Source organism: Lytechinus variegatus, chromosome 2 (assembly GCF_018143015.1).
Source record: "Lytechinus variegatus isolate NC3 chromosome 2, Lvar_3.0, whole genome shotgun sequence".
Lineage (NCBI taxonomy): Eukaryota > Metazoa > Echinodermata > Echinoidea > Temnopleuroida > Toxopneustidae > Lytechinus > Lytechinus variegatus.
The window spans coordinates 10,385,142-10,397,165 of NC_054741.1; the positions used below are offsets into that span (position 1 = coordinate 10,385,142).

Genomic DNA, 12,024 nt, shown 5'->3' on the forward strand with positions numbered 1-12,024 from the left:
CTCTTTTCACCCTAGATTGTGTGAGTATGTAATGGCCTAACTTCCAACAATTACTGAATGCATCTACATTACTTACAAGAAAAAGTTTAAGAAGTAAACATGTGTACTGTTTTTCTCATTTTTATTCATGGAAAACAGCTTTGAGTAAATGTGAGCACCATTTCATTTTCTTTGAGAATATCAAGAGAGCCAAAGAGTCGTTAACCTGAATGTTCAAACAGAAGGAACATGTGGCTCTGAAGAGTATTTTTCCTTTGTTATTTTGTCATGTTAAGTATGCAGTACTTGTAGGGATCCATGACATCATACCTTGTTTTCCTCTCTCACTCAATACATGAAGTATCATCAACTCAGAATTGTTTACCAATCCCAAGCATATTCAGTATCTTTTTCTCTTTCTCCTTTACTTTGTTGGTTACAATTATTTTTGCTGCTGTTCTCATTGTCATTTTCAACTCAGAATTGTTTACCAATCCCAATTATATTCATTATCTTTTTCTTTTTCTCTTTTACTTTGTTGGTTACAATTATTTTTGCTGCTGTTCTCATTGTTATTTTCTTGAACATTTTCATTCCAAAATTTTCTACTTTTCTATTATTTCATTAATATCATATTTCTTTTTCATCATTATTTTATTCCCTTTTGATGCCTATTAAAGGACCACTTGAAAATTATCAAATATAGGGATGCAGAAGTTTGTGGCAGCATTTGAAATTTAGGGCAGAAAGGATGGTAGATTCTAAACAAAGTGGGAAAAGGGGTCTCTAAATCCCATTTCCTGTCCTAAACATACATTTTAGAATTGTAAAAAATGTTTTTCATTTTTTTAGCTGTCTATTGAATCCATTCTCTCCAATCTTTTCCCATTTTGAACTCTTACCTCCCCATCCACCCCCTCACACTTTCTTTGTCCTTTTCTATTTTATTTGTAGTTTGTGTTGTTTTTGTCCTTACAAGGTTTGACTTTTCTCCTCTCTCTCCATGATTCTTCCAATTCCTTCTCTGTGTTTTTTCTCTCACCTATTAATCCCTCCCCCCCCCTTGTTTCTTTCTTTACACCTGCACTCCAAGTTTCCCCAGGTATTTACCAGGTTGTTGAATTAACAATCCTTGTCAACACCCACTTGTCCCCACACTCAGAATCATCCCTTTGTGTTACGGAGCCCAGATTTGCTGTTTCCCCTGTTTCCCCCACCACACATTTGCTGAGTTCTTCGACTCTGCCTGGGATATTTTCATTGAAACATTAATTCTTGCAGGTTAGAGTCAGTAAACTATTCCCTCATGATTTTCCATGCGAAACATCAACAGAGAGCCACCTTGATTCCTGCGCCCTGTAATTTAAAGCTTAGTGATCAATTGGAGGGCTCATTTCTACAATTGATTGCATTAATGTTTGTATATGATCAATTGTAAAAATGAGCCCCACATTCAATCGCTAAGCTAAATGTTACAGGGTCCTTGACAGCATTCCTTCCACACATTAACTAATGATGAGCCTTTTCTCTGTTTATTTTCCCCCCTCAGATATAAAACTCATCTCTGCAACATCCTAAGACCATCCGGAGGGTGAAAAGTACAAAGAGCTTGCGTTTCCAACCCAAGGCAGAGATTGCAACCTACATCTCAATCTCGTAAACTGACAGCATTCCAGGCCTCTCTGTGATTGTATACGACAACGATGAGAGAGGTGTAGCGCATGACACCTCTGATCAGCAGTGAGAGGTGGTGCGTGTAACCTGACTCCATGCACCGCAGAAACAAGATAAAATCCTCATCAGTAGCAGGTGTCTCGTGTCTTCGTCTCATCTCTACCCAGATTAATTGTGACTCCATCTTTTGTGCTTGACAGGAGGTGGCGTTGGGGGAAGCATATCGCATAGCTGCCGCGATTTGAAAAAATTGTAGAAACTCGTAAGTGTGGGTTAATTAATTGCTGGTAAAGATACGAAGCAGATGAAGGTTTTGAAACAGAATTGTGATGTGACAGGAGTGTGGTTTCAGTCAGTGATCATCTGAGTCTTCGGCTTTCATCACATGTCTATAGGAGGCTTGAGGTGGTAATTCATGGAATTCCTTGAATGTCTTTGGATGTGAAAGAATCGATGAGGGATTGAGACAGAGACCAAACAGCATCACATCATTCCACACCTCAACGTGAAAGTGAGAGAACAGAGGCGAAAGAATAAAACGAAGTCTCTGCAAACAAAGCCTGTTTTCTCCCCCATCCTGGCTGGTCAGTGAATCTCCGCGAGGCAATCGGCAAAGCATCCACTCCTATCTAATTCTGATGCAAGGGACGGGACACTTGGTCAACACTGACCGCTGAGTCGTGCTCACTGGACCGACCGTGTTGGAATTCAAGATGGAATTACCTCAGTGGCTCGGAGATCTCTAGTTGGCTGTTTGGTTAGAGATCAGAGTTTGCTGATAAACACGATTGACCGATGGCAAGCATGAAGGTGACAGAAGTTATAGAGATGGTGGTGGTTGGGACGGGAAGAAAGCGATGGAAAAGATGGAAGAGATCTTGGTTTGTCCTGCGAGTCTTCTCTATCTGTTTGATGTTGCTTATCGGTGATGTCATAGCAAACCTAGTCAATACACCTGAGCCCATAGATGGTAAGGATTTTTGCAATTATTATCTTTCCTCCCTAATCTTTATATTTTTGTTCATCTCCTTTAATATAAAGAGAGAAAATGTATATTGGAAGGTGCATAGCCTCCACCCCCCCCTCCCACTCCCATGTATTTTTAACAAGTAAACTGGATGGACCATTCTGTGGGTTTTTTCCCTTTTTTTTTAGATAATCATGAGACCTGGGTGTGTTTTATGTCAGTTTCCAATTTACAAAGCAATATGAATCATGACTGAAAATGCGATTACAAGACGCTAAATTAGAAACAAAGGGTGTGTTCAATATCCTTTGCTCTTGGTCTTTCTTTCAAATCATAAATCGGAGTAAAATTTAAATGTCGAAAAAGATGCATTTGTAAACGCGATAAGCTTAGATTTTAGACCTTCAGCATCACAAGTGTGACATTGAACATGATTGAGTTTTGAATAGTCTTTAAATTTGCTCTCACTGTGGAAGCCTGTACATACAGTGCCAGAATTGACCTTTCTTGTGATGGGTCAAACTGCGCACTAAAGCTGCGCAAACAAAAGTGGGAAATCAAAAGGTGATCAACAAATCATAGATATAAAGCTGATTAGTAAATAGCTTTATATTTTTAACACTGATCATGTTTGTGTTCTGTGTTTTGTAATTGAGTTTTCAATCCTGATTCAGATCATGTGCACTATTTAAACATGAAAATTGACATTTAACACAGCCTTATCTTGCTTCTCTTCATCTTTCATTTTACAAATTATCTTCCCGACTTACTGACAGAGGGCATTGGCTTGTTTTACATACTGTCAGTATGTTTATTGCATTTCTATAGAAAAGGCAGCAAAAGGAATTTAGGTCATTTCTGAGTGGATGGTGAAAAACAAATTTAAAATGTGTTGGTTAGTTTGGAAAACAGATCAGACTTTAAATGTGTTTGATTCTTCTGAGTTTTTTTTTTTTGTCCTGATGATGGCATTATATACATATCAAATATGGCCAGATACGAACTTAATGGAAAACAGTGAGCACAGGAAAGAATTGTAATTTCACATTATTTGCTCATTTCATGGTTATGATTGGTAACTGATTTTGCATATCTGTTGACAAGGTTTTATTTTGCTTGGAATACTGAATTGTAAGCATGTTCTAAATGTATAATTTTCAGATATGATTTACCCCAATTATGTTATTCCATATCAGTATAAAAATAGTATTTTGAGAACAAGGAAAAGTGGGGGGGGTAGTTGTAAATTTCATTTTTAGTCTCACCTGCATAGCAGAGTGAGACTATAGGCGCCGCTTTTCGCGGCGGCGTCAACATCAAATCTTAACCTGAGGTTAAGTTTTTGAAATGACATCATAACTTAGAAAGTATATGGACCTATGTCATGAAACTTGGCCATAAGGTTAATCAAGTATTACTGAACATCCTATTAGAGTTTCATGTCACATGACCAAGTTCAAAGGTCATTTAGGGTCAATGAACTTAGACCATGTTGGGGGAATCAACATCAAAATCTTAACCTGAGGTTAAGTTTTTGAAATGTCATCATAACTTAGAAAATATATGGACCTAGTTCATTAAACTTGGACATAAGGTTAATCAAGTATCACCAAACATCCTGCAAGAGTTTCATGTCACATGACCAAGGTCAAAGGTCATTTAGGGTCAATGAACTTTGGCCGATTGGGGGTATCTGTTGAATTACAATCAAAACTTTAAAAGTTTTTTATCTGATTCATGAAACTTGGACATAATAGTAATCAAGTATCACTGAACATCCTGTGCAAGTTTCAGGTCACATGATCAAGGTCAAAGGTCATTTAGGGTCAATGAACTTTGGCCGAATTGGGGGGTATTTGTTGAATTACCATCATAACTTTAAAAGTATGTTGGTCTAGTTCATAAAACTTGGACATAAGAGTAATCAAGTATCACTGAACATCCTGTGCACATTTTAGGTCACATGACCAAGGTCAAAGGTCAATGAACTTTGGCCATAATGGGGGTATCTGTTGAATTACCATCATAACTTCGCAAGTTTATTGATCTGACTTTTGAAACTTGGACATAAGAGTAATCAAGTATCACTGAATATCCTGTGCAAGTTTCAGGTCACATGATCAAGGTCAAAGGTCATGTGAGGTCAATGAACTTTGGCCACATTGGGGATATTTGTTGAATTACCATCCTATCTCTGTAAAGTGTATTGGTCTAGTTCATAAAACGTGGAAATAAGAGTAACCAAGTATCACTGAACATCTTGTGCGAGTTATAGTAGTTTTCAAAGTCAGCACTGCTGCTATGTTGAATCGCGTGATGCAGGTGAGACAGCCAGAGGCTTTCCACTTGTTTTAAATTAAGTTTCTTAAATTCATTTCTGAAAAGATTAAACATGTTAAACAGTGTTATTATTGATAAAATCCTTTATGAGAACCTTAACTCTTTAAGGCCAGGTTCACCCTAACTAGAGTAGAGTTGATAGGCAAACAAGGCAAAAAATAAGACAAAATATTAAAAAACGGGGGGGGGGAATAAGACAGTTTTAGGTTTTCTCTATTACCTAATGGATTTATTATTGTTATTATCAAAAGATACAAAGATTGCTTATTCTAAGCAAATGAGGTGACAATTGACCATGATAAGACTATTCTTTGCTTGACTCACTGCCATTGTATTGGTTTGGCTTTCATGTCAAGTATTGATGGCAAACCCATACAGTCATAACTGATAGATATCAAACAATGATCTCATAGATCATGACTTGACACTGTGTGTAGAGATAAAACGTAAGACGGAGATGACAGAGAAGAATTGATTTCAAACAAAACAAGGGTGTTCTTCCCATACTTATATCCCCAGGAATGAAGAGGTGACATACATCATATTGTGGTGCTCCATATATTTTAGTGTATGTATGTTAAGGTAAGAGGTAGAAGGTTGTATCTCCATTAACAAATATCAAACTATAATGTGGAGGATATTTTGGAGCAGATTGAAATATTCTCTAACACTTTATTAATTGTTGGAATTCTCTATTAATTTCAATAATAATACATGTATTTTTCATATTTAATGAGAAGCGATGGGAGGGTTTCAAGGATGTAACTACTATGATAAGGGGAAAAAATATAATTCGAAAGAATCACAAGTAAATTTTCCAACTTCATTCCAGAAAAGATGAAATGTAGAAGAAATCTTAATTGTGTGATACATTCTAATGAAGATGGTATCTGCCTTTTTATTTGTTGCCAGTAAAGCCTTCTTATGTTCTTGAAAATTCCCCCATAGCGCTTTTTCAATTCATTACTTCATTATATTGATGCTTGTGCCTCAAAATGGTTATAGTGTGTAAGTTTAAAAAAATAAAAATATGCGAGGTTTGGGGGTTACTTTACCAATTATACATCAAAATTTGATTTGATTGTGTGCATGTTTATGTCTTGTTTATATAAAACCTCAGGCATGGAATTACATGAAATTATCAGGATATAATCTTTTTAGTAGTCGCAGGCTGAAATGTTCAAATTTCAAACAAGAATATATGATACAATCATAGAAATATGAACCAACTAAATAGCAATTGTATTCAGATATTTTGATATTGGTAAAAAAAATCAACCTAGAAACAACTTATGAAAATAATTGATTGATCTTCTAACATTATGTTTTTAAAAAGTGAGAAAATATTGGAAAAGACAGCAAAGTATTGTCTGCAGTCTACAGTATATACCGTCAATCATCTACCTCTCTCATTCGTAACCACAATTATCATCAACCACAGTTCATATTCTTTTAATTATTAGTAAGTTAAAAGAAATTTATGAAATAACCACACATTTTACATTCATATAAAATATTCATGTCATCAATTCAATAGCACATGTACTTCTACTCAAAAGTAAGCTGTTGTAAAACTTTCCAACATAACAATTCAAATAATATTCAGATGATAATGGTTGTTGATCAGCACAAGAAAATATGTTACACCTGCTTTTGAGAGGAAATCTATTTCTCTGACAAAACAAACTTGAAAAAGAAAATATGTTGACATCACAATGCGTTGCAGGTTGTCGCAATAGGTGCATAACTCTATGCATCCAGCGATGTTACGTAACAATAAGTTATGTAACAATCGCATTACCACAGTATGTATGTGAAAAATTCAGAGATATAAACATGCTTGATTTATAAAAAGCTGTTGTTAGTGAAAATGAATAAAAATACTTTGATTGATGTAAGAATATATGTGAATTTACAAGTTTTAGATAAATTATGTAAAATCTTGTTTGGAATGATGATATGATACAGGGAATCTGTAAAAGACAGAATCTACTTAAGATAAATATTCATTAAAAAATTGAATGCAGTTCAATGAAATTCAATTATTTAATCAAGAAATCATTTGAAACTTTCAGGATATTGCACATTATTCAACAGATAAAACCAAGACTTCAGAGAATTCAGAAGAAAATTCAAAGAAGCTGATAGGTGAAAGTTTAAATGAAATTGAGTGAACAATTTGAGTGAAGAAAGTTATGAATATTTGATAGTTGAAATAAGCAATATACTATACATAAATCTTCAAATTTTAAATTTATGGAAATGGAAAGAAGTTAAAGAATTAAATTCAATATTATAGCCTTATTTATAACAACAAATCTAATTTGGAAAGATAACATGTTTTCTATTCAAGCCCAGTGAATTCTAGTGCACAGTTCACATCTATTTTTATCGTTAGTGGCATGTGTACCAAGTGAAAGATTTTCGCATTTCAGCTGCAGCGTTAGGTAAACATATATATGACATTACTTTAGACAATTATATGAATGTCCTCAGGCACATATTAATGTGATTATGATGGGTGTCATTTTCTGATGTTAACATCATGTAGAAACATTGTGATGCAGAAAAACTCTGACAAAGTAATTGAGGGTATTCTGAAGGTTCTGGCCAATCCTTAACAATGTTTTCATTTCAAATGCACTTTGTTTTTTAATTGTTTAATTGAAAATACATATTGTTCTGAAAGTTTTTAAGATTTATGTATTACTGTTTCAAATGATACTAAATGATTGCTCTATAAAGCTGCATGTATCAAAAATTATTAAACAGAACTAGCTTCTCTTTTTATCATTAAAGTTGCATTTCTCATTTGATAGCTAATGTTTGAGATATTGTCATGCCCCCTCCCCTCTTTATTATTTTATTGATTCAATGTGACATACATTCAAATAGATATGCACTTCTCCTTACATAGCCTGTATGTCACAATTTAGATCAAATTTAATTGTAGAATTTCTTGCCATTTGAGAGACATCCCTCTCCTAAACCAAAGGTACAACTAACAATTCATGACAGATATTTCACTACTTTTCAAGCAAAAAAAAAAAATTATAACTGAAGGTTATTTTAGTGCAATTTTCAATAACAAAAAAAAATTCCTTCCATTTCCAGCGAAGAGAAAATTGAACTCGTGCTATAGCGTGATATCCTACCCTCCAAAAACATATATCATATCACTTCTTTTGATGAATAGAAGTGTTTTTTTGCCAGGCAGGGAGTGGCTCTTGTAAAAGACAAGGAAGCATGGTCGATTGCAATGCATTCTTAATTTCCATAGATGTATATCGCAGACAAAAGAGATTCATTTCGAATGGATGTGATTTTAGTAAAAATCTAGACAGTCATCCTTGATGTTGTTTTCATATTTTTGTCTGATACTGCGAAGCACATCACGTACAAAAAATTGTGATTTTTTTATATTCTGTTACAAGTGCTTGAAATGGTTGGTAAAAGGTCATTTATGAAAACTTGTACACTCTCAAAAATATGATATTCCAAATTCATGTGTACGTCAATATCAAATAGATTTGTTATTTAAAAAGACACATAACCAGCTTAACACTGGAATAATATTTGATGTAAAAAGGGAAGTTTGGTGATTTTCAGTTATTGTACAATTTCACAAAACACGGAGCATTGTGTACAAGCGAGAGAAAGATGAAATCATGCTTTCACTTTTACTTTTGTTTAATGCTTCATGAAATTTTGATATTTCTATTTTCATTCCAATAATTGAAAATTTTTGTAATGACTTTTTTGTCAGATCGTTAAGAATTGATAAATACCAAACTAATAACTGTTAGATAATTATATTGTTTATTTCCTATATATTTCAATGGTCTTAGATGTGTTTATGGCAAAAAATCATCTCTTGATGTCAGTGGCGTAATGAGCCAAAAATTTTAAAGGTGCTAGATATGGTTTATTGCTTAAAATTGACAAAAGTTGAGAACGAGCAAAAATTTTCATAGTTAAAATCCAATTTTGTGTTATATTTTGACAAAATATTCTGAAAATGATATCATATTTCTCCTTTCTTTCTGTCCTTTTTTTCTTGGTTATGAAAAATTTGGTGTTGGGGCAAGAGGCAAGAGCCCCCCCCCCCCATCTGTACACCAGTGCTTGATGTTATATTGTTAAATAACAAGACTATAACTATAACATCCTTGGAAAGCTGGTTGTACCCACTACCCTTCCTCAGCTTCACTTGGGAAAGAAAGCCAACCTTGCCAACCCTCAAGAACCTTACAATCCTTATCATATAATCCCTTATAAATTCTAGTTTTGAAGAAATCATGGGGGAACGGGCCTTCGGTCATGCAGGGCCAAACCTGTGGAATTCTCTTCCACAGAGTTAGAAACCCAGACTTCAGTGACGACCTTCATGGGCAACCTGAAAACGTGCCTCCATACGAGTGTTTTTTGACAGACATCAACCTATTGTTCAAACATGTATGATATGTAATGTGTTTTGTTGTTCTGCTCTGAAGCACCTTGAGCATCTAATGAAGATGGAAATTATGTTATACAAGTCTTACGTATTTTGATTAAAGCTACATCCAGCTCACCTCAAAATGGGTAGTTTGCACACCACCTTCACCAATGCTGACTTATCAAGTGCGGTGATCAATTGAAAGTTGACACTTCTTGGCCCATTCATATGTGGGATAAGTGCTTTAATTCTTTATAGTAAAACTGTTTTAATATTACAGTTTTCACTTTATGTAGAGTGTGAATTGGTATGAAAGGCAAATATCATTTATCAAGTTTGTAAAGATATGAATAAAGATATCACCCCCCCCCCCCTCTTTTCATTCTTTAATTCCATTTGACTCCCATATATCTCTCTGTCTCTATTTACATTACCCCTCTCTATCTCTAGATCCCCCTCCCCCACCCCTCTCTCTTTGTTTTTTTTTTTTTTTCCTTTATCTTATAGCTGTTTTCTTCATCCCTGTTCTTTTCTTCTTATTTTACATCCATAGATTAACCTATTTTAGATTTTTTCACTCTTCTGTAAGATGTCTGGTATAATGTTCCTGATGATCTAGCCTTCTCCATTAGATAGCGTCTTTGTGGCAAAGCACCAGGAAGAGTTTCTTGAGAATGCGCAATCTCCGGTTTCCTCCCCTTCCCTTTATCATCTCGGATCTTTTCAGAAAACAATTTCCACAGGAAATTGGGAACTAGAACAGGGAGGCATCGTCATAAATTGCCTTTATCTCCCAAGTATGTTGAAAAATATGATATAATTCTGAAACTGTATTGATCTGATTTTTAACATTTTTACAATTTTCATCTACTTTCTGTATCTAGGTTTTCATTCTTGGAAGTTTAGATGTGTTCTGAATTCTTTCGATGGTTATGCAGAATATTTCCTTTTTCATATTTCTCTGTGTTAGTCATGCACATAAAATGTGGTGGCTGTGAAGTAAGTATGATAGCAGATCGTAAGTCATACTACGTTTCTGCAAAGTGCAAACATCGGTTGTCAATTTGATGAAATTTAGGAGTGTTGGTCACTTACTCTACAACTTTTGGTTGCTACTCTGAGCTTGACCATATTATGAGGTGAAATAATATTGAATTTTAGGGATTTCATATTCTGGAGACCTCAAAATGCAGCCTTTATCAACAAAATCCCTGAATCTAGTGAAAAAATGAATTGGTACGCATATATTTGGGCACTATCAGGGTTTTTTCAAGCAAGAAGTGAGAGGTTGTATGTTTTTTGTAAGAAACTCATATTTTGCCCAATTTGGATGACATTTTGTCGTACTCTACTTTTTCATATTTATTGAAACTCTTTGTGAAATTTGAATGAAATTACGTTTTAATATTTAACATCCAGTTGTGATAACAACAGTAGGCATAACCTGTATTCTTTAGTTTGTGAAATTGTGGAACTTGACTATATTTTTTAGTTGATTGATTCAATACAAAAGTAATAAAGGCACTTTTTCCCCTCTGGAATTGAAAATAAAAAGATTTTTAACTGTCAAGCATTCTAGTCGCAACGATCATGACACTCTGGTATCAGTGTTGGTTTCAACCAGAATGTCATGGTGATCAATACTTGTGACCTTCCCCCCGAAAAAAAACTTCTTTAAATAAGTTCGATCAAGACACTCCTTAACTTGACAAATCACTTGTTTCTTTCCAGAAACTCCCACCTACCCTTAGCTTCCAAAGAATGTTTCTCATGTGGGTGTTTTGTCCATGTGCCCCCGAACTGTCAACATCAGATGGAACAAAAATGTCTCGTGCTATATTGATTTTGAACCTTGCAAACAGTTTTGAGCACCCGCGCTCTCAGGTTTGCAAGTGTGGCCACCGAAGCCACTGAGGACTTGTATTTCCCGATCGGCAGCGGTAAACTTTCTCTCTTTTCGATATGATCGATCGCGGAGACGGTGTGCATCGTCTGCCGAGGTGTGAGCCGGGGTAAATCAGAACTGCGCCCGTCGATCTCGCTTCTATTGATTTTGTACCAAATGTCCCATTATAGAAGCCAACAGGGTTCGACAAGCTAGTGTCGGATTCGGACAAGGCCATTACCCGGTCAAGTATGTTACCCTCGACAGCACGTGGTGTGCATTTTGATGAGATGAGGGGTATCCCATTTACCCTAGTTTTACCTCATCGGCATGTTTGGCGGATGTGCCATTTTGGGATCGTATGTCAGATTTGGGGTTTGATGTCTAATTCCTTTATCATTTTGTACTTCAATCATTCCGTTCTAGGTGTCTCGTCAAAACCTGCGTGAATTGATCTTGTGTCAAAGTTTGGTTTGATCCGAAGATTTTAATTACTCATTCCTTCAATATCTCTTGGGTTTATTATGTATTGCATTTTTTAATATTATTTTCCTTTCTCTCTTTCTCCTGCTTGGATGCCTGTTTCTTTTTAACTTTACTTTTATCTATTTGCTGATATTTTAGTTTTTGTCTCGCTTGCATAGCAGTACGAGACTATAGGCGCATTTTTTTCGACAACGGCGGCAGCGTCAACAGTGAAATCTCAACCTAAGGTTAACTTTTTGAAATGACATCATAACTTAG

The 12,024-nt window shown here is 35.2% G+C and overlaps 1 protein-coding gene across 3 annotated transcripts in view; it reads left to right on the top strand.

Moving 5' to 3' along the window:
* LOC121407283 (deleted in malignant brain tumors 1 protein-like) overlaps positions 1–12,024 on the top strand; it is a 106,076-nt gene that overhangs the window by 66,170 nt on the left and 27,882 nt on the right. For all 3 annotated transcript variants that reach the window (XM_041598262.1, XM_041598263.1, XM_041598264.1), the window contains one exon: positions 1,529–2,623. In XM_041598262.1, coding sequence (XP_041454196.1) covers positions 2,449–2,623 — 175 coding nt within the window. In that variant the 5' untranslated portion in view covers positions 1,529–2,448. The remainder of the gene's footprint in view (positions 1–1,528; positions 2,624–12,024) is intronic.